This window comes from Oryctolagus cuniculus, chromosome 14 (genome assembly GCF_051225735.1).
Source record: "Oryctolagus cuniculus isolate XC-2025 breed Fujian yellow rabbit chromosome 14, ASM5122573v1, whole genome shotgun sequence".
Taxonomy (NCBI): domain Eukaryota; kingdom Metazoa; phylum Chordata; class Mammalia; order Lagomorpha; family Leporidae; genus Oryctolagus; species Oryctolagus cuniculus.
In genome coordinates, this window is record NC_142880.1 from 71,101,676 (window position 1) to 71,124,564 (window position 22,889).

The following is a 22,889-nucleotide window of genomic DNA, read 5'->3' on the forward strand; positions in this document are numbered from 1 at the left end:
GAGGGAAAACCGAAGCACACAGAAAAGAGTGTAGCAGGCAATGGAGGGGGATGCTAATGCAGACTCCTGGTTCTGGAAATGGAGGGGGATGCTAATGCAGACTCCTGGTTCTGGAAATGGAGGGGGATGCTAATGCAGACTCCTGGTTCTGGATGCCACGCTTCATCATCGCTAGGGTGGCACAGAAAATAACACACACGCCTGATATTCTGATGCTTTATCCTCAGCTGGAATCTTCATTCAGCTTCATATGAATTTTTATTTTACTCAAGTGAAAATTAATCTGTAAAATGTAATACTTACAACTGTTCAATTTGTTCAAATTCTTTCCCTTCATCTGTAAGAAGAATTCGGCCATGAAGTAAGGTTAGTTAGATATTTCTTATGTTCAATTTAATCTCTCCCCTTCCCCAAGAATACACTGTGCTGTGCTTCCCCTTGGGAAAGGGGGAGAGGCGTGCTGCCTCCCACATCCGCACCTCCTTCATGCCTTCCCCTTATCTGCCCTCCAGGCCCTACCCGCATTTCTAATCAACCACAGTTCAGTGCTCTGGGACTTCGAAAACTATGACTGATTAGAGCTTGCCATTATTTATATTAGCAAAAAGATTTAGTACAAAATCAGGAAAGAATACAGGATGCAAGATAAAGTTCTCAAAGGACCATCAGTTTCTGCACTCTTCATTCACTGGGCAGACACTAGGAAAGTTGGAAACTGACAAGACAAGGTCTCTTTTATAAGAATTCCAGAAGGCCAAACATTTTTCAGTGAACTATCTAAATGACAAGGTAATTGTTTAAGACTTTTCATATTATCACAGATTTTCCTAATATTCCAGTACTGACATACATATTACCTAGTTGGTGCATTGGTACCAGGAGCACCAAAAGAAAAAAAAAAAGAAAAAAACAAAATCTTAATACTAAAAATTTTTTAAAAATTGAAACAGGAAGATGACTGATATACTTTCACCATTATTATTAAGATTCTTTCCTCAAAACTCTAAAGTGACTGGAATGAGGCCGGCGCCGCGGCTCACTAGGCTAATCCTCCGCCTAGCGGCGCCGGCACACCGGGTTCTAGTCCCGGTTGGGGCGCCGGATTCTGTCCCGGTTGCCCCTCTTCCAGGCCAGCTCTCTGCTGTGGCCAGGGAGTGCAGTGGAGGATGGCCCAGGTGCTTGGGCCCTGCACCCCATGGGAGACCAGGAAAAGCACCTGGCTCCTGGCTCCTGCCATCGGATCAGCGCGGTGCGCCGGCTGCAGCGCACCAGCCGCGGCGGCCATTGGAGGGTGAACCAACGGCAAAAGGAAGACCTTTCTCTCTGTCTCTCTCTCTCACTGTCCACTCTGCCTGTCAAAAAAAAAATAAATAAATAAAGTGACTGGAATGTACCAACTCATAACACATATCGTATGTGATACTTATGATTATTAAGTGTAATGTAATCTAAAAACACAAACCCTACCTGGTTGCTTCCTTTTCTTTTGTGTGTACACTTCACAAAGCAGAATAATGGCCACTAAAAGAACAACCTCAGCAATTATTGCAAGAAATGGTTTGAGAGGCACCCAAAAGCTCAGCACGACAAGTTCAATGTGTTCTTCACTCTCGCCCAGGTGGAATTGTGCCCGGCACCAGTAGGATCCCCCATCTTCTTCTGAAAGATGCATTATCTTGAGCCTTGTTTCATTAGCGTGTGTTCCATTCATCATATACTTATCATTCATTTGAATATCAACAGGAACCTAGTATAAGAAGACATTAAAATCTTTATATCATATTGCATTATATATCTTTATATACATATCCCATATGATCTAGTTTTGGGTGAAAGCTGTTAGCTAATGCCAAGAAAATTGCTTACTATGAAAAGTCACATTAAAATTCATAAGGGACCCAGCTTTATTGTACAGTGGGTTAAGCCACTGTCTGCCATGTCATTATCCCAAATTGGAGTGCTAGTTCAAGTCCCAGGTGCTCCATGTCTAATTCAGCTCCTGCTAATGTACTTGGGAAAGCAGCAGAAGATGGCCCGAGTATTTAGGCCTCTTCCATCCATGTACGAGACATGGGTGGAACTTCAGGATCCCAGATTTGGCCTGGTCCAACCCTGGCCATTATAGCCATCTGGAGAACGGACCAGAAGATGGAAGATCCCTCTTTCTGTGTCTCTCCCTCTCACTCTCTGTCACTTTGCCTTTCATATAAATAAGTAAATCTTTTTAGAATGTGTGAGAAGTTTTATTTTACAGATTAGAGCTCTTAACAGAATTCTATCTCCCAAATAGCAAACAAAGGAAAAAGTATCCTCTTCTGCAAGTATTTAGCACTGAATGCTGGAAACTACAAACAAGGGCATAACTCACCACAGGTAAATGTCAGAACTAAAAGCAGAAAATTCCTAAGTATTTGGACCTCACGTTCTAATCTCTGACTACGCTTCAGACTACTTCCTTCAGAAGCACAGGCACAGGGGTTTTTTTCCTTTTTTTTTTTTAAATTTTATTTAAGGCATACAAATGTCATGTATTTCATATATACAGATTTAGGAACATAGAGATACCTCCCACCCTGACCTTCCTCCCACCCATGATCACACACTTCATCCTCCACCTTCCTCTACTCCCACTCTTAATTTTTACAAAGATCTATTTCAATTTACTTTATATTCATAAGATTAACCCCACACTAAGTAAAGAGCTCAATAAACAGTATGAAGAAAAAAACAACACTGTTCCTCAGTAGTAGAAACAAGAGCTGTAAACGATCATCGACTATCCAAATGTCAATTTCACTCCAACACGTTACATTTTAGGTACTCTATTAGTTACCACAGATCAGAGAAAACATATGGTATCTGTCTGTTTGGAACTGGCTTATTTCTCTAAGCAGCACGGGCACAGGGGTTGAGCCTGAAGCTACTATTTCTGACCATCGCTGTAAAGGAAAATCACTCATTTTGATAATGGGAGCTCCACAGGCTGGAATGGCACATGAAATCCTGGGCCTTTGGACTGACATAAAAGGACTGATAGAGACCCTCAGTGGGGCTGGTTCCTGCGGTGGCTGCACTTCACATCCGGGTTTCTCTTCCAGGCAAGCTAGCTTCTGAGATTGGCTGGGTTTCCCCACTTGGCTCACAGCAATCATACAAAGCTATTTTGAAGCTGTTTTATTTATTTAAATTAAATTTTATTCTCAGGCCATCTGATGCCTTTGCTGTTCTATCACTCAACTGTACTTTTCAATAAATGCTAATCTACATACAAATATTCTCAGAGATTTTCTGAGAAAGAACTGTCTGTGAGTTTATTATTTGTCAAAGAAATTATACCAAACTGACCTCTTGTGCACAGAACTGCCTGGGATGTCTGTTACAAACGCACATTCTCTGAATCAGATAATAAATCTAAGTATTACGTTTATAACAAGTCCAGGCAGATTTTGAAGCAGGTAATTTATCTACATCTTGAAGAAGCATTTGATCTAAAGTTTTGACTTATAACCTCTTCCTTCCACTTTACTCACACCCCAATGTGACCCATGCTTAGGGCCAAATTAAGAGGATAATGATTAGTATAGCAAATGGAGCCAAGTTCAAGTATATGCAAAACTACGTTAGATTTAGGCTATTGAGTCGGCGCCACAGCACACTAGGCTAATCCTCTGCCTGCGTCGCCGGCACACCAGGTTCTAGTCCCGGTCGGGGCGCCGGATTCTGTCCCGGTTGCCCCTCTTCCAGGCCAGCTCCCTGCTGTGGCCAGGGAGTGCAGTGGAGGATGGCCCGAGTACTTGGGCCCTGCACCCCATGGGAGACCAGGAGAAGCACCTGGCTCCTGCCATCGGATCAGCACGGTGCGCCGGCCGCAGTGGCCACTGGAGGGTGAACCAACGGCAAAGGAAGACCTTTCTCTCTGTCTCTCTCTCACTGTCCACTCTGCCTGTCAAAAAATTAAAAAATAAAAAAAAATTTAGGCTATTGATTGTCTAACATCACACATGCATAAGTAACCAGGCTGTATATTTCAAATTCCAGTTGAGATTTATTTTTACAAATTTACATGATTTTTTAAAAAAATATTTGCTCATGCACAATGACTGCTGTTCCTAATCACCAGGAAGAAGATAAGCGGAAGCAGTCACAGTTGAAGTCGCTAGCTATGTGCTCTGGAACTATTTCTTTGAAGAATTAAGCCAGTGTTGGCACAAAACAGTCACTGCCCTGTCTAAGTCCTTCCTTTATCAGCCTTCAAGAGCCTCTAATATGTTCCTTCTAGAATTACAGCTTGCCTTTAACAAGACTTTAATTTCAATTCTCATTAGCACCAGGCCAAGAGAAGGGTGTACCCTAAGGAACAATGTTCTAATTTCCCAGCCATTAGAGGTTTTCTGGGAGAAAGACAGGAAGCCAGAAATGATTTATTAGAATACTCATGTTTTTCTTCCTATCAACTGTTTGAATAGCCATTTCACTTAAATAAATAGTAATTCAAAGTGCAATATTTGGCCACCAACAGGAATCTGGAAGGCTAAGAAAAAAAAGGTCAATGGCATTTACTGATAAAACCTAACACCTAAGTTCAAGTTACTAATTTTTCACTTTTTTTCAAACTGTACCATTATATTACATTAAGTCAAAGGTATTTCAGGAGAGAAGCTGGAAAAGAAAGCTTTTTTTTCTAGTTACTTTCCTGGAACGATAAGAAAAAACAGAATCTGTTTTTATGGGGTTATTATTAAACTGAGTTACTAAAAATGAATTGAAACCTCCTTTCAAAGGACGCCAATAAATTGTTCAACCTATAAAACAAAATACCAACTAATGAAACATTAAGAATACCTTCAGATGTACAATATAATGTGCTGAGACTATCAAAAGACAATTCCATTTTTCACAGTTCTTTAAGAATACATAATAAAAGATGACATTTGAAGGAATGTTGAGAATCTTGTGATTTATGAAATAAAAGTTTTGTTGATTTTTTCTTCGTATCAAAGAAACGTGGCCTTACCTGTGTGCTCCCATTACTGCTGTACCAGCTCCAGTTCAAAGGAGAGCAATCTTGACATTTACACGACAACACGGTAGAATCCCCCACATAAGTGACCAATGGCTTGTTTTTTCTATGAAGTTCAGGGACTAAGAAAAATTCAGAGAAATGTACATTTTACTAAAAGAATTTAAACACAGGGAATGTGCATGTATTCCACTTGAAGACATTTTTATCAATGCATAATTTTCTGTATATTGTTTCAGTTATATATAAAATAAATTTAATTTATGGTAGTTAGAGTGCAGTCTGTAACAATAATAATAGTAGTGGTTATATGGCCCCCAATATAATTGTCTTCAATGCAGAAAAGAGAAAAGTTTTCTGGGGGCTAGTGCTATGGCGCAGCTGGTTAACGCCCTGGCCTGAAGTGCCAGCATCCCATATGGGTGCCGGTTCTAGTCCCGGCTGCTCTACTTCCCATCCAGCTCTCTGCTATGGCCTGGGATAGCAGTAGAAGATGGCCCAAGTCCTTGGACCCCTGCACCCACGTGGGAGACTTGGAAGAAACTCCTGGCTCCTGGCTTCGGATTGGCGCAGCTCCAGCCTTTGCAGCAAATTGGGGAGTGAATCATTGGATGGAAGACCTCTCTCTCTCTCTCTGCCTCTCCTTCTCTCTGTGTAACTCTGACTTTCAAATAAATAAATAAATCTTAAAAAAAAAGAAAAAAAGAAAAGTTTTCTGAACCTAAAAACTAGAAACACTGTAAAAATGGTTGCAGATTTTAAACAAGAAAGAATTTCATGTTTTTGGATCAGTTCTTTCTTCATAACTACTAAGGTATCACGGAGTAATTATTTTCCTCAAAGTTTTACTCTTAGATGGCATTTGAGTAGACAGAATGTCCAAGATTTAAAATCTTGAGTTGCTGCAGACTTATGCAAAGACAGCCAAAAGTAAAGTGAGAACAGGAGAAAAAAGCACAGGGAAATGAAGAGAAAAAGGACAGACTAAAGCAAATAAACAGATTTAAAATATTTTCATATAATTTTACAAAATAACATGTACTAATATTAATGATCAAGTAGACTTAGCAACAAAGATTTTGTTGATTTCACTTTGTTTCATGTAAACTATAGCAGATTTGGAGTTTGTGGAATTTTTTGTTGGTCTCCTTTGTTTTTTTTTGTTTTTTTTTTTTTTATCTTTTATTTGTTTAGTTTGCCAGCAGGGGAAAGAATAAATAAATTTCAAAATCTAAATATTTTATACTATGTAGACAAATTTTACAGATATTATTTAATATTCGCCTGTTATTCAATTTTTAGATTTTGTATTTGAGAGGCTCAAGATAGGGAATGGAAAAATCAGTTTAAATTGCTAAAGTCGGGCTTCTAGATTAAGTACGTTTTCTAAGCATTCATGGATGTTTGCTATGCAAAGGTAACTGAACACTTGCTTGATGTAGGAATTATAAAGATGAGAAAGAAGGAAAAGATATTAACAACAGCCAAAGAAATTCTGATTCATATAACCACCAGACAAATGGTAAAAACAGAGTTGGAGAGCGGGTTTTTCTTCATGGGTTTCATCCTCAGGTGATTATGGTTCCATTGGTGAGTGAGGCAAGTCTTCTTTTGGCCCTTGTTGAAAACGGGCCTAACCTCTTGACTCCAGTCTAGTCACACAGAGCACCTTCTTCAACAGTGCTGCTGCGGAGCAGCAGGGCACAGAATGAAGTGCTGCTAATAACGAAGAGACGCAGAGGAGGGAAGTATGTCACCCACAAAGGTGTAAACTCTTCAAGTAATCACAAGGAAGACAACAAAGGTAATGTATAATAAGCTATGGCTCCCATACTTCTCATAACCAAGTAAACATGTTTGATTAAGGCTGTGCAATTTCACATTAACTGAAGATTTTAATCTCCCAACAAACAGTCCATAGACCCCTAGGGAAAAAAATAGTAGTGTGCCCCTGAGGGATGTGACAGAAGAGATGAGTTCGAGTGACCAGGGTAACATGCTAGTGACTTTGTCATTGCAGCCAAAGAAACTGGGGAGGTAACCTTGCCAGCGACATTCAGAGATCACTTCTGAGAGACCTAAGAGTGTCCCATTCTTTTCAATTGGCCACCATTATACTGAGGGACATAAGGGGCATGTGGCTAATTTCAGAAGTAGGGTCCTGAATATTAGAAGGAGTCCACACAATGACAGTGTGACAGTGATGGACATGACACACATGACACAGATAAGTTTTGGATTGCGGATATATTGAACATAGGATTACACTTTGGTGTTACTATGTCTGAGGACCAGGGTAAACCATATCCATCTTACAGTGCTGTTTTAAAGGATTAAATGAGAGAACATAAAATGTAAAGTGTTTGGTGCATTGTAAACACCATAAGATTAAAACTTCTGCTGTAATTATGCACTGACACTGCTTTCTTAAGTAAGTTTTCTTAGAATCTGTAAAGGCCATGCCTTTCTACATAGTGGTCATTAGCCAGCTTAATAGAAAGGATGAACTTCATGTATGATAATGGGCTCTGGGCTAGCTAGCTTTGTGAAACAGAGAAGAAATAAAACAAGGGAAAAAAAGATGAGAATTAGAAATTCACCTGAATATATCTCCGAACCATGGGGATGTGTAAAAACACAGAAAAATGAGGAAAGGACTCTAAACTGAGTTCTTTCAGAAAATGCATTCCATCTAAAAATGGAGAGGAAAGTAGTAAAAGTGAAACAAAACACACATTAGGTCATGAATTCACAGCCAAGAGGGCCCAGGAAAATAACAGAACAAGCAAATTGAGATGTTCGTGATAGCACAAATCCAACCTTGAATATCATGTAATAATCAACTTTTGTAGAAGCTATAAAAATACTCTAAGCTTTTAAAAATTTTATTTATTTAGTTTGTTAGTTTCCTATTTATTTGAAAGGCAGAGATACAGACAGATGGAGTTCCCACTGCTCGTCCATTCCCCAGTTGTCTACAATAGCACAGATGGGGCCAGGCAAAAGTTGGGAGCTAAAAATCAATCCAGGTCTCCCATGTGGGTGGCAGATAACCAACCATGTGAGCCATCACCCAGTACCTCCTAGGATGTGCATTAGCAGGAAACTGGAATTAGGAGCCAGGACTCAAGCCTAGGCATTATAATATGGAATATAGGCATCCCATGAGGCATTTAAACTGCTACATCAAATGCTTGCCCCAAATTCTACCACTTGAACCACACGTTCAAGTGCTTGGCTAACACAATTGAAGAGATTATTGTATCAATTTTATAATTTAAGCATAAATTAGAACAATTCAAACCAGGGTGCCTAATTATTGTTCTTTTCCAATCATAAGAAATGAAATTGATTAAAAAAATCTTTTAAAATCTTGTTTCTAGATCTATGTAGTACACAGAGCAAAAAGAAAAAGTGGAATAACAGTTTTACATATTATTATGAAACATAAGAATAAAAAGGAAGTAGCCTATTCACAACATATTGATTGTAACAAGAAAGGCAGAATAATGCAAAAACTACTTTGACACAATCATGAGATAAACTTTTAAATAAAAGGGAACCTATTATCCAAAAGCTTTTCTTTAAATTAAAAAAAAAAAAAAACAGTAATAAAAGTAAAGGAGTTTTCTCCCACATAGATGTTCTGTCCTGTATTGTTATTTTGGTTCAATTTCCTCAGTCTATCACTGAGTTCATTCTTATATCTACATAGCACTAAAATGGGGGAAAATATCCAATATATTAAAATTGTAAGTAACTCTAAGATCCAAGAGAATAATAAATTGATCATCTGCAGATGCTAATGTAACAAATACATTTTCTTGAAAAACAAATAAAAAAAGTTTAAATGTGAAAATGTTGAAAGCTTAATTAGGCTGAACCACAGAACATTTGATTCTGTTTCCTTTTTCTTAGGATAGATCCAGTTTCTTCCCTACATATTAGAGGCCATGGTAATAGAATTAGGGACAGTGGTTTGTGGGCTGAGGTCCCAACAGACCTCTGCATAAATTCCTTCCTGCCTTCAACTCTCCTGTTTTCTAGCCCTAGAGGGGAGGGTTCTCCTGGGGTGGTCATATTCTAGGGCACTTATTGGGCTCCTTTCCCTAAAACTGGGAATTTGTGGACATAAATAATTCAGTCCCATACTCAGCATTTACTTTTTCTGGCTTGTGAGGTTGTAAGTTTCTCTCCAGAACAGTTAAGTGCCAATCTGAGTTTGTATTGTGAAAGAATAGACTAGACAGCCTTGGTTTAATGTCCATAAGACCCTGTTGGGGAAAAAGAGGCCCGCTAATCATGTAGTCAAGCTTCCCAAGGGTTTCCACAGCAAGGCTTGTGCCCACAGCAAGTCAATAAAGTGTTTTATCTCCCTTCTTTTATACATATGTTCACATCAGAAATTTTGTTGTGAGGAGTTACTCTTGAAACCCAACAAAGCACTATCAATCTCAGTCAATATTTTAATCATACTACTCTCCAAATTATCCAACGCCTGGTGTGGTTTTATTAACTAGGGAAAAGTACGAGAAAACTGAATTATTTGAGGGAGAAATCAACCCTGCTTAAGATAGATGTCAATCAAGGACCTTCAGATTAAGCATGAAGGGGAGCTTGGCTATAACAGAGATTCCTCTCCTAAGCCCCAAGGTTCCCTCCGAGCCGCAGACGGGACAAAGTCACACTTGCTGAGTTCCATGTGGAGAGCCACAGGCATCACGGTGGATGCTCCTGGAGCCACTGTAAAACAAACAGTGCTTTGAAGAGCAGTTTCCCTACAGTGTTTTGTGCTAGTCACAGCCAATTTCTCCTTCCCCAGCTGTTTATCTTCCAGATTTCTCAACCTCAGCATATTTCTTTCTGAATACTAGGTCATGCTTCAGCAGGAAATTTTGTGTTGAAATATAATGACGACATTGAAATTTACCCATAGGCTAAGATCAAATGTGGAAGAAAGGCTGTTTGGAGAAAAACTCATTTGCTAGTCTCTAGGGGGCACATAATCAGCAGCTGCAAGGTTACCTTGGGTATTCTGTGAGATTTAGTTGAGGAACCCATGGCTATGCTACTAAATCATCATTATTAAATATTTAGATCAGGCTGTAGACTAGAGACAAGTAACAATGACTGAGTGATGACATAGAGACACCAAAACCAAAATTCTGTTTTGCTTTCATCCCTTCTATTTTTATTCACTGTTCCCTAGACAAATGCCCAGTACAGCATTAACCATTCCTTAACTCTACTGTAGGAGGCTGCTAACAACAATGTGGGGTTAAATTATAAAATTCACTACATTCAGGGAGTATTAACTTGTTTGAACTATTCAAGAAGCCACAGTTGGTTCTGCACCACTGTTTTGTTTTGTTTTGTTTTGTTTTTAATGCTGGGAAATATTTATTAACATATAAGTATACTGATCTAGCATTCTAATATGCCCTGTTGAGTTTTAAAATTTTGGATAAAACAGGACACATAAAATTCTTGGGGTTAAAATAATCCAGATTGAAGATGGTAAAATTGCTGATTCAGCCTAGTGTCAAGGAAGACAGGATTTTGTTCTACTCAATAATATTAACAGCTCCCTGAAGTTGTAAGAATGTAGATCTATATTTGCATACTCATAGACTACATGGCCTAAATGCCACTTTCAGTTCAGGGACATTTAGATATTATTAAATTAAGAAAAAGATTCTTCCATATTGTCAAGACAGCTACTAGACTTCAACACTGAATTTCCTAGCTGGTTCTGTTACACTATTTATCCGTGCTTTGACTTTCAGGATACTTCCTGGGGCAGAGAAATGCCTGAGCCATGACATGTTCTTAGCATTTGGAAATCTCACATGACTTCCCAAAAGATTTTGTTCTTTAACAATTAAGTTCATGATACTTCCTACTAAGAGCTTTTAACAATGATTAATATTACAGAAAGTGTTCAACAATTTCCTTAGAATATTTGACTCACTACCAACAAACATCGAACCATCACTCATCTTTCTTGGGTGAAAAGTAATCATCATATCAGCAGTTGCAAGTTTCCTGTATGCATTTTTCCAGTCTTCCCTGCTCTGTCATCATAGCCAAACACTCACAGTCAGCATTTTTTTTGCAATGTCCTAATCAGTGACATTCATGCTCTTTTACAATTTTATAGTAATAAATCAACCAGCTCCCTCAAAGACAGAAGCAGGGACTTTTCCAATGAATTGGTCTGAGGACTCAAGCTCATACACTATATAGGCAGCAATTTTGGTTTGGCTCAATTTGAAATACAATAAAGGTTTCATCTACATTCATTTGTACTCTTCTAAAAAAAAGATAATTATTATTCTTGGGAAAATCATAAGCAAACCACGTGGAGAAAGAATATAATAAGACATTTATAAAAATATGTACCATACAAAATTAAATAATAACATATAATAGTATAATATGAATTATTCCATAGATGCCTTTAAATTCTATTCAAATAAATTATTTCTTCAAACAATATTCAATTTAAATGAATGATATAGAATAATTATTCTACCAAGGAAGATCTAGAGGGGCCCAACTTGTTAACATCATAAACATCCATAGGATATACTGTACATTTAAAAAATAATATTAGGTGGGTAAGCACCACGGCTCACTTGGCTAATCCTCCACCTGCGGCGCCGGCACCCCGGGTTCTAGTCCCGGTTGGGGCGCCGAATTCTGTCCCAGTTGCTCCTCTTCCAGTCCAGCGCTCTGCTATGGCCCGGAAAGGCAGTGGAGGATGGCCCAAGTGCTTGGGCCCTGCACCTGCATGAGAGACCAGGAGGAAGCACCTGGCTCCTGGCTTTGGATCAGCACAGTATGCCGGCTGTAGCGTCCATTTGGGGGGTGAACCAACAGAAAAAAAGGAAGACCTTTCTCTCTCTCTCTCTCTCTCTCTCTTTCTCACTGTCTAACTCTGTCTGTCAAAAAAAATTAATGTTAAGTGAACACTAAAAACAAAATAGGTGAACCAAGTTTCTTCAAGTAAATTAGAAAAGAAAAAACATGAATTTTCAGTGGCTCTTTGTATTCCTTAAAGACCTGATTTAAAACCTATGTTTTGTGTTGGTGCCCCTGACACCAAGCCAACATCAGTTCACAAGTTAATAACTGAGAAATCAGAGATTTTCCGTTGGCATATTTGACATTAAATTTACTGGTAAACTGAAAAGTAAAATGCTTTGGATAATCTTCACATTACAACCAAGAATGACCACTTTCAGATATAATTTACATCATTTATTACAAGAGCATTAACAATAAAAAGTAATACTTTCAACATTTTCTTCAAACAAGCATGAATAATACATATTTCCAGAGTACAAGTTCATCTAGAAGAGAAAAAAAATGTATGTCAAAAGTTGAATTTCTCCAGGGCACTTTAAGTCAGAAGATTTGATGAGCATTTTCTCAGGACCTGTAGGCCTTCCTTACATATTTAAAGGAGATTCAAAAAGTACGTTTACTTTTTGATTTGAGATGCATGTGTTTTGCTCACTAGGATAGGGGAGATTGAGAGGAAAAGAGGAAGGGAGGGAGGGAGGAAGGAAGGTTAGTTTTCAGCTATATGTTATTACAAAAGAGTCCAAAAGTTTGCAAATTTCAAGTTTTTATTGTATAAAAATTAGAGCAAGCTAAGATTAATTCTGCAACAAAGTACTTTTTAAAGAGTCTGTGTTGTTACCAGGGGATTCCAATTCAATCCCATCAAGGTGGCATGTACCAATGCCATCTCACTAGTCCAAGGGATCAATTTCAGTTCACAATTGATCATAGTGAAAGGACTAAGAGTCAAAGGCAGCACATAAACAAGTCTAGTACATGCTAACACTAACCGATAGAATAAATAAAGGGGAGAGTGATCCAACATGGGAAGCGAGATACTCAGCAGACTCATAGAATGGCAGATGTCCTAAACAGCACTCTGGCCTCAGAATCAGCCCTAAAGGCATTCACATCCGGTTGAAAAGCCCATGAGAGTATTTCAGGCATGGAAAGCCAAGACACTCTGGCAAAAGATCTCTGTGAGTGAGATCCCAGTGGAAAGAACAGGTCTTCAAAGAAGAAGGTACCTTTCTCTGAAGGGAGGAGAGAACCTCCACTTTGACTATGACCTTGTCTAAATAAGATAAGAGTCGGAGAACTCAAAAGGCTTCCATAGCCTTGGAAACTCATGACTGGTGCATAGGGAGATTACTGATGCCATAAACAGGAGTGTCAATTTGTAAAGTCAACAACAGGAGTCACTGTGCACTTACTCCTCATGTAGGATCTCTGTCCTTAATGTGCTGCACATTGAGACTTAATGCTATAATGAGTACTCAAACAGTATATTTCACTTTGTGTTTCTATGGGGGTGCAAACTGTTGAAATCTTTACTTAATGTATACTAAACTGATCTTCTGTAAAAAAAAAAAAAGAAATTATCAATTCCCAACTTGACTCTCACTGGGATTAAACATGACAATAGGTCTGATCTGATTTCATCATCATTTAAAAAATCATCTATTATTTTTCACTTTATATTTGTGTGGGAGCAAACTGTTGAAATCTTTACTTAATGTATGCTAAACTGATCTTCTGTATATAAAGAGAATCGAAAATGAATCCTCATGTGAATAGAAGGGGAGAGGGAGTGGGAAAGGGGAGGGATGCGGGTGGGAGAGATGATATGGGGGTGAAGCCATTGTAATCCATAAGCCGTACTTTGGAAATTTATATTCATTAAATAAAAGTTAAAAAAAATTAACTGTTTTGTCATAAAAATTGTGATATCATAATCAATTGGTATCTGACAGCCATTCTGTAATTATAAATCTACCAATGTGATACCCTATAGTTTGTGATGTCATAAACTAAACAATGTCCCATCATAATCAATTTTAATAAAATAAAACATCATTATATTGACCTAGAAAAAAAAATAAAAAAAATAAAAACACCAAACTGCATCCTAATAAGCTGAGGCCATACTAACTTAAGAAATGTGGAGAACTGTTGTAAAAGCTCTGAACTTAGATGGCTAACTAAGTAAATTCAAGAGACTGCGATGATTTACAAAAACCTGATTTTCTGGTCTTCAGCACTAAACTCTGGTCTTTACACTATAGAATGAAAGCAGGAGGGGAGTAACTTGGGAATATAAACCATTTTAAGGTCACATCTGGTAATTCAATGGAAAGCATACAATTTTCTTCCAGTTGCATTTTGTTTATTATTATAGCAATAATTTAAACTTGGGAGATTCAGAAGTCTAAGAACATAATGTGAAATTATTATTTCCCAAGCTATTAATACTGACCTTTGATATTAAATGTTCCCCTATGTACCTTTTCATCTTCAAAGAAACAAGAATAACTTCCCATTTGTTTGCTGTTAACAATGGTGAACCTAAAGATAATTCAAGTCATTAATATAAGCTTGTTGTCATAAAATTTCTTAATGAAGACATAATTAATCAAATTTAAAATAGAAATAATTCTGTGAATATGCAAATTAGAATATTAGCATAACACTCAAGCGATGGCAAAGTGAAGAATGCTCAGTCAATAAAAGTAGTTAGAATTGCACTTATCTGTGGCCAGCCTTGCAGATTTGACTTTGTATACTCACATGTACTGAGTAGACAGCATGTTTCCCCTGGTACTGATGAGATGATCCTCAAGTAACTCATTCCCTTTTCTCCAGGTCACATTTACTGAATTCACATCCCCAGATGTTGTGAACTGGCATGTGAGCTCTACATTACAAGGCCTTTCTAAAGTGATATTTTTTTCCATCAGCATGCTGGATTGTTCTGTTAGCAACAAAGGGGAGCAAAATGTGGTAGAAGTTACATTCAGGAGGAAATCCAATATATAATGCATTTTAAGTTATTAACAATAGCACTGTATCATAGTTTTTTAGTGTAACATTCATTTGTTTCTTTGAAGCATATTCCTTAATCAACTCAGATCTTCTCTTTCTTATGCTCTTTCACAGCCACAGTGGGAAAAAGCCTGGTATAACATTTATAGAATCACAAAACCCTAAGGGTGTGACAGGATTTACTTAAAATCTCTATAGCTGAGTGAGATTTGTACAACGAGCAAGTACAAAGTGTGCCAAGTACCCTGACAGTGTAGTAACAGTACAGCTGTAACAACTGTAACAACAGATACACATCAGTGGGGTAAGAATGGAATGATTTTTTTTCTTTTCAGGAACCCTGTTGCTGGTATTATTACAAGAATGTTTCCTGCATAATGTGGATTGGAGGTGTATGTCATATTCTTTCCTTCCCAGAAAGAACCCACAGAGGGGTGAATAAAGATAACAGGCGTCAGACAGAGAACAGAAGCAGCAGCCTGTAGTTATAAATTGAACTGAATTGTAAATACCAGGATGAATTCGTATGGTGTTATATCTTAACAGAATATATATATATACACATAATATGCACACATGCATGTGTTAAAAAATGCCAACAAAGCATAAGGCATTTGAGGTCCTGAAAACTCTTTTCAGACTAAAAACAGAGCCTCTCCAAAGAACTCAAATGTCCTAAATCTCCACTCCCAGGAGCAATCAAGGAAGACTGACTCATCCCAGAAGTTTCCACACCACCTAAACCTTATTACAAAACTATCACATCTCCTATCTCTTCTCCTAAGGGCTCACTTATCTTTTCAAAAAGCCATTTGATTTTCTGTGAGTGGCCTTTCTCCGCCTCGCCTTTCCCTTATTAAGATGGTATATGGATGAACCTGAAGGACATTATGTTAACTGAAATAAGTCAAGCACAACAAGGCAAATATACCAAGTGCTCAGTCGGACGTGGGAGCTAAAAACATCAATCTCATAGAAACAGAGAATGGAGCAGTAGTACCAGAGCCAGGCAGAGGCTGGGGAAGGGGGAAGGGGTGAAAGACACTGGACGGTTAACTGTCCAGAGGCACTGCTGGATAGGAGGAATACTTTCTAATGCTCTACAAAACAGTTGGGCAATTGTGGTTGGCAAGAACTGTCTATTTCAAAACAGTTAGTAGAGAGGGTTTTAACTGTTCACAACACAAAGGAATGATAAATGTTTGAGGTGATGGGATATGCCAACTATTCTGATCTGATCATACGTGTGTTGAAATGTCACAGTGGACCTCATAAACATGTAAAATTATTTACAACAATTGAAATATGTATTTTAAAAGATGTTATATAAGCCCCCAGTTCTAATTACCTCCTTTGAGCTCCACTTTTCTCTGTAAACTCCTGTATATACATGAGCACATCTGCCTTGTTTCCGGATGATTATTCACCTTTCGTCAGCTTAACTGGCTGAACCTAAGAAGGTAGAGGAAAGGTTTCTCTTCCCTGTTTGGCACGAGGGACAGGAGAGAAGGTCACAGGTCCCCACCAATCCCACTCATTGCAGATGTTGCAACTAAGGTCTCCAGACCTCAGACCAGGCCAACAAGGGTAAGCTTTCCCTGCCAGTCTCTCCTATTCCAGCTGGGGGGCAGGGTTCAGTAAAGCAAAGCACTGAGAGCCTCCAATGGTCTTTTCTTTCTTCAGTTTAATCCTCTAACCACCCCATACTCTAAGTCCCTGACGATACATCCTAGGGGACTTCAAAAACTCATGGAAAATGTAAATTATGAAAAAACTATGAATAGATTTTTAGAAATCTTTTGCATCAAAGTAAAGTTACCTTTTAATTCCATTTTTTTCATTGGACTCTCTGAAGTAACTCTGTGTGTGTGCATGTGAGTTAGGGTGGCAGGGACCCACGTACTTGAGCCATCACCACTGCCTCCCAGGATCTGCCTTAGCAGGAAGTTGAAACCAGAAGCTGGAGCTGGGAATTGAACCCAGGTACTCAAATGCTAGCCACAGATGTCTAATTCTAATTCTTTTCTCCTAGGCCTAACATTAGGCTTCGACATATTCAAATCCCATTTTACAGGAAAATAGCTGATGGGAGAACTACATTCCATTGGGGGCCAGCTCTGTGGCTTAGTGGGTAAAGCCGCTGCCTGCAGGGCCAGAATCCCATATGGACACTGGAAAGTGGACGCTGCTCCACTTCTGATCCAGCTCTCTGCTATGACCTGGGAAAGCAGTAGAAGATGGCCTAAGTCCTTGGGCCCCTGCACCCACGTGAGAGACCCCAAAGAAGCTCCTGTGTCCTGGCTTCGGATGGGCGCAGCTCCAGCCATGTGGTCATCTGGGGAGTGAACCAGCAGATGGAAGACCTCTCTCTCTCTCTCTCTCTCTTTCTCTCTCTGCCTCTGCCTCTGCCTCTCTGTAACTCTTTCAAATAAATTAATAAATCTTAAAAAAAAAAACAGCAAAAACAAAAAAAACTACATTCATTAACCAAGACGATCCAGAATGCAGGAAAACTACAAGATGAATGATCTGGCTTTGTCAACAGATAAATTAATAAATGGAGACAGAAGAGCTGTGTTTGGGAAACCTGAAAATAAATGATATTTCTAAAAAATGCATGCCTTTGGGGGTGGCATTGTGGCACAGTGGGTTAAGTCACTGCTTGGGGCACCACATCCCACATTGGAGTACCTCGGCTCAAGTCCTTCATTTCCAATCTAGTTTCCTGTTAATGTGCACCCTAGAAATCAGCAACTGATGAATCAAATATTTGGGTCCCTGCCACCCATGAGGAACACATGGATTGAGATTCTGGCTCTTTGCCTTAACTTGGTCCAGTCCTGGCTGTTGTGGGTATTTGAGGAGTGAACCAGCAGATGAAAGACTCCCTCTGCTCTTCTTATTTTTTAAAGAAAGAAAGAAACTTTTTTAGAATGCCTTAAAAAGAAAGCAAAACTAAGCTGTAAAATTTAAGGATGTAATATTTATTATGCCTGGGTAATAAAGCAATAAATAAAAGTATGAAAGTGATGAGATAAAAATCAGAATAGTGGCAGTTACTTCAAAGGAGAAGGAAGTGTGCTTGCGAGTGGACACTACATTATATAAACCCAAGCTTTTCTCACACTCAGAAGTGGTAGGTAATGCAGAGAACTTAAGTAAAACGTCAAATCACTTTTAATTACACTTAAAACTTTGCAAAATGCTTTCTTAAGCAATGACCAGGTGCAGAGTTTGCAAACAGTGGAGTATACAGTTCACGTAAAGTGCTTTGTGAGCACATGCCTGAAATAACTGCTTGTGTAATCGCATACTTGCTGAATTGAATTCTATGCTCAAAAACAGAAAAAAACAAAACCTAGGACCTCAATAGGAGGCCAATTATAAAGGGGTAAAATCGAGCACATAAAACTGAAGATATTTACACATTTCATCATATTTGCTGAGCATCTCCTACATGTCAGAAATTGTAGTAGGTACTATTAACAGGATAAAATGTTTCAGAATCAACTGTATTTGGTCCAAAGCTTACGCATCTATAACTTTTCCTCACTTCCCCTTATCTCTGGAAAATACACTTAAAATTTAGTCCTATTTTTCAGTCAAATCTCTGTCAAAAATGTTATTTCATTGATCAGTCTCTTGAAAGAATTAGCTGGCTACACAGTCTGTCCTCACTTGCATTCCAGCTTCAATAAAGCATATTCTGGCGTCCTACCTCATCACACTATAAAATCCACTTTGTTTTAGGTGAAAAATGGCCTGTTTAACCTGCTGACTCTTTTCAGAGTTCATGTTTTATTTGAAGTCTCTAGAATACCAGATAGATTACTTATTCCTTGAAATTTCCTTTACTTTGTTTCTACTAATAGCGTTAAACATTTTGTATTTAATATTATGTATTTTAAACATTTTTCTAGCCACACCAAAGTCTTCCAACTACCCTTTAAATGTTGATGCCTCATGGATTTTGCTCTTTGGTCTCTCTACTTCTCAACTTGACACTCCTGTGTTGCATTTAATTGTTACTTAGAATACTCTTTCTTGCTTTGAATACTCTAAGCTCCATTCAAAACTTTCTTGATCTGCAGGCCCATAGCTCCAGGCGTCTACTCAGCATCTAAACCAGATATTCCGCATGCATTTCAAACTCAGTATATCCAAGGGAGATCATTTACCCTTCCCTTCCCCTGACTTGTAACACTGAATCACACACACTTGTATTCAGTTGATTCTACCTCTGAAATATCAAACTTTCCCCTGTTCTCTTCAACTCTTGCTGTTAAAGTCAATATCTTTCTCCAGAATCAGGCAAATGACGTCCTACCTTCTATTAGCTACTTTTTCTTCTTAATTATTTAATAATGACACCAAACTTGTTCTTCTAAAAGTAAAAGTAGGATAATTTAACTGGTATGATTGGATACATATCTTTCATTTGCAAATAAATTATATTCATAATGGATACCTCTTTCCTTATTTGTAAAATGGGACAATACATTATTTCATGAGGCTATAAACAGTGCAATATAAGAAAAGCACTAGTAATATAAGGGTACTTTAAACAGTTTTTGAAAAACAGAATTAAAGAATAAACTTATTTTGTTGAGGAAACATTTTGAAATTACACATACAAGGATCTTTGAAAATTCATGAAAAAGTTATTATGAAACAATTTATGCATGGATTTCAAATAATTTTTGCATCAGAACAATTCATCTTCTGATTCTATTTTCCCACAAACCTCTTGAAGTGCCCTTGCATAATATACCAATTGCTCAATAAGCGTCCACTTACTTCATCTCATCATTTTCTCATTGGGGAATATACTAAAAACTATTATGTTCATTGCTAAGATTTATATGATTATTATATTATTTAGTCTTCACAACAGTTCCATGAAGTAAGTGTCATAGTTATTAACTAATTATCTTGACCAAAATGACCAAAATGATATATAGTGGCTATGCTGAATCTCAAATTTAAGTGTGATTGAGCAAGATTCTCATGGCCAATGGTACATACCAACTCACAAAATATGAAATCCTCTTGGTAATGGAATTAACTTCTTCACCTTCAAATGCTGAACCAAGATATTTAATGAAAGAAAATACTACCAGAAAATGAATCAAATTTATAATATAGAATTACAGCAACATGGATGTGATGATAGATGAACAATGTGATCTATACATTTTAAACATTCACATTTTTCATGAAATGCTTCCTTTATATCCTTAACATCATAAATATGTATAAACTTCTATTAATGTTAGACTCTTTTGTGGTTAACCAGCAAACCAAGGTTCAACGTATGTTTCAACTTCTCCAAATTGCACAATTGCAATGTGTTCCTGCTAATTTGAATGTTGCAAAAACATCTATGACATCTGCATTTTTAGGACTGTAGCCACTTGTTCAGCTTTTAAACATATTTTTAAGAGATTGTTCTTAAAATTCTAATTTTATATGTGTCTAAATCCTCTTGTATTTTCATAATCAATTTGCAAGTATATGGACCTTTCAGCAGTTTTCAGTCTTCAGAGCATTGATGCATAGATCTGGCTGGGTCCACTGAGGAGCAAAGCTCTTAAATACCACTTGATATGTAAGCATACTGTGTTCTTTTATAGAAAGGGAAAAAGTGGAAGCCAATTAAATGTCTTGCATAGAATAGTGTTTACAAATATAGCAGAAACTCTTACTATGAAGAAGTACATGCATTGCAACACACATGCAACTGATAAGACAGGACAAGTCTCTCAGAAGTAAAGACAGGAAACGCAGAGCCCCAGCAGCCTGATTTCTCCTTCATCTCACCCTAGAACTTAAAGAAGTCCCATGTTACACCCTAAATATGCATGAAACGATGGGAATCGTTACAGAAACAATAAGAAAGCCACACTAATATGAGGGCAATACTCCTATATAAAATTAAAGAAATCAGTCCTATTTTTAACATTGATATTTTGCTTTTTATCATATGGACTTGAATTGACTTATACAATCACTCTTCTATATAAGAATATCCTAAAATGTATATCCAACATGTATAAAATAACTTAAGAACATTGCTTTTTGCTTCTTGTAATTTAACCTATTTCCAAAAGTCAATTGTGGGGAGCAACTCGGATTAGACTAAGTTACTCGAATTAAGACTTATTCTATGCATCTGCTCTCCCACATATGGCGCTGGGAGAGGAGGAACCAGCTTCTACACAGCTGCCTCCAGTTCAACCAATAAACAGCAGGACCTGCTCCTGATTGGAGGAGAGCAGCGTACTCGGCATGTGGGTAGCAGAGTTGGGATTGGTGGAAGAGGACTATAAAGGAGGAGAGAGACAACATGCACCAGGAACATCTAAAGGGAACACCTGAAGGAACACCTGAGCAGCCCCCCGAGAGAGCCGTCCGGCGGTGTGCCGCTCCCCCGCGGAAATGGGGAAAGTGGCAGGGGGAACCGCCCTTCCACGGAGGTGGAAGGGTGGGTAGCCAACCCGGGAAGAACCAGCAGCAAACCCGGGGAGGGCCGAGAAGACAAAAGAACAGCGCAGGGTCCTGTGTCGTTCCTCCGCGAAGAGGGGGAGAGACATAATGGTGCCGTGACTCGGATATGAAGCCTAGGCAGGGTTTAGTATCGTTCCTCCATGAAGAGGGGGAGCGACAGTCAATCTCATATTGAAGTGAAGAATCATGATCATTTTTTATTGAGTTATTTCTGTGTTCTCTGATCAGTGCAGTATTGATGTGATACAGCATACAACACATGTGGCTTCTGAATTCCAAAAGCTTAAAACACAAAATCACAGGGCTGGCATTGTGGCATAGCAGGTAAAGTCAGTGACACTGGCATCCCATACATAAGCCAGTTTGTGTCCCAGCTGCTCCACTTCTGATTCAGGTCCTGCTAATGGCTGGAAAACTCAGCAGAAGATGGTCCAAGTGTTTGGACCCATGCCACCCATCTGGGAGATCTGGATGAAGCTGCTGGCTCCTGGCTTCAGCCTGGCCCTGCCCTTGGTTTTTGTGGCCATCTAAGGAGAGAACTAGTGGATGGGCGGATGGAAGATCTCTCTGTCTCTCTCTTTCTCTCTCTCTCTCTCTGCCTCTTCCTCTTTATATATAATTTTGCTTTTAGAAGTATATTTTGAAAGTCAGAGTTACAGGGGCGAGTAGACAGAGAGAGAGAAAAAGAGATCTTCCATCCACGGGTTCAGTCCCCAAATAGCCACAACAACTGGAGCTGGGCAGGTCCGAAGCCAGGAGCCAGGAGTTTCTTCCCAGCCTCCCCGTGGGTGGTAGAGGCCCAAGCACTTGGGCCATCTCCATTCCTTTCCTAGGTGCTTTAGCAGGGAGCTGGATCAGAAGTGGAGCAGCCAGGACTCAAACTGGTGCCCATATGGGATGCTGCTGTTGCAGGCTGTGGCTTCACTCATAATGCCAGTGTCAACAAATCTTTTTTAAAAATGCAAAAATCACCATTGTACACAGAGAAACCTAAAAAGGACATAAGCCTACTTGAATAAAAAAGTATAACTACTCTCTTATATACTTTCTAAGTATGTGTATATAATTTCCAAGTCCTCCCTTTGGAAGTTCTCAAGATCTTTAAATTGTATGGCTACAAAGAAGGAGGTACCTTTCTCTGAAGGGAGGAGAGAACTTCCACTTCGATTACGGCCTTGTCTAAATAAGGTCAGAGTTTGTGAACTCAAGAGGTTTCCATAGCCTTGGCAGCTCATGACAAGAGCCTCGGGTGATTACTAACATCATAAATAAGATTGTCTATTGTTAAATCAACAACAAGAGTCACTGTGCACTTGCTCCCCATGTAGGACCTCTGTCCTTAATGTGTTGTACTATGAGAACTAACAGTAAAACTAGTCTTCAAAGAGTACTTTATACTTTGTGTGTCTATGTGGGTGCAAACTGTTGAGATCTTTACTTAGTATAGAGTTGATCTCCTGTATATAAAGAT

General features: G+C 38.6%; 1 protein-coding gene across 1 annotated transcript in view; it reads right to left on the reverse strand.

The window, feature by feature from the left end:
- EMB (embigin) overlaps positions 1-22,889 on the reverse strand; it is a 57,237-nt gene that overhangs the window by 9,359 nt on the left and 24,989 nt on the right. The window contains exons 3-7 of the mRNA XM_008262186.5: positions 14,657-14,840; positions 14,346-14,434; positions 5,015-5,142; positions 1,468-1,747; positions 304-337 (exon numbers count right to left, since the gene is read on the reverse strand). Of these exons, the coding sequence (XP_008260408.1) occupies positions 304-337; positions 1,468-1,747; positions 5,015-5,142; positions 14,346-14,434; positions 14,657-14,840 (715 nt within the window). The remainder of the gene's footprint in view (positions 1-303; positions 338-1,467; positions 1,748-5,014; positions 5,143-14,345; positions 14,435-14,656; positions 14,841-22,889) is intronic.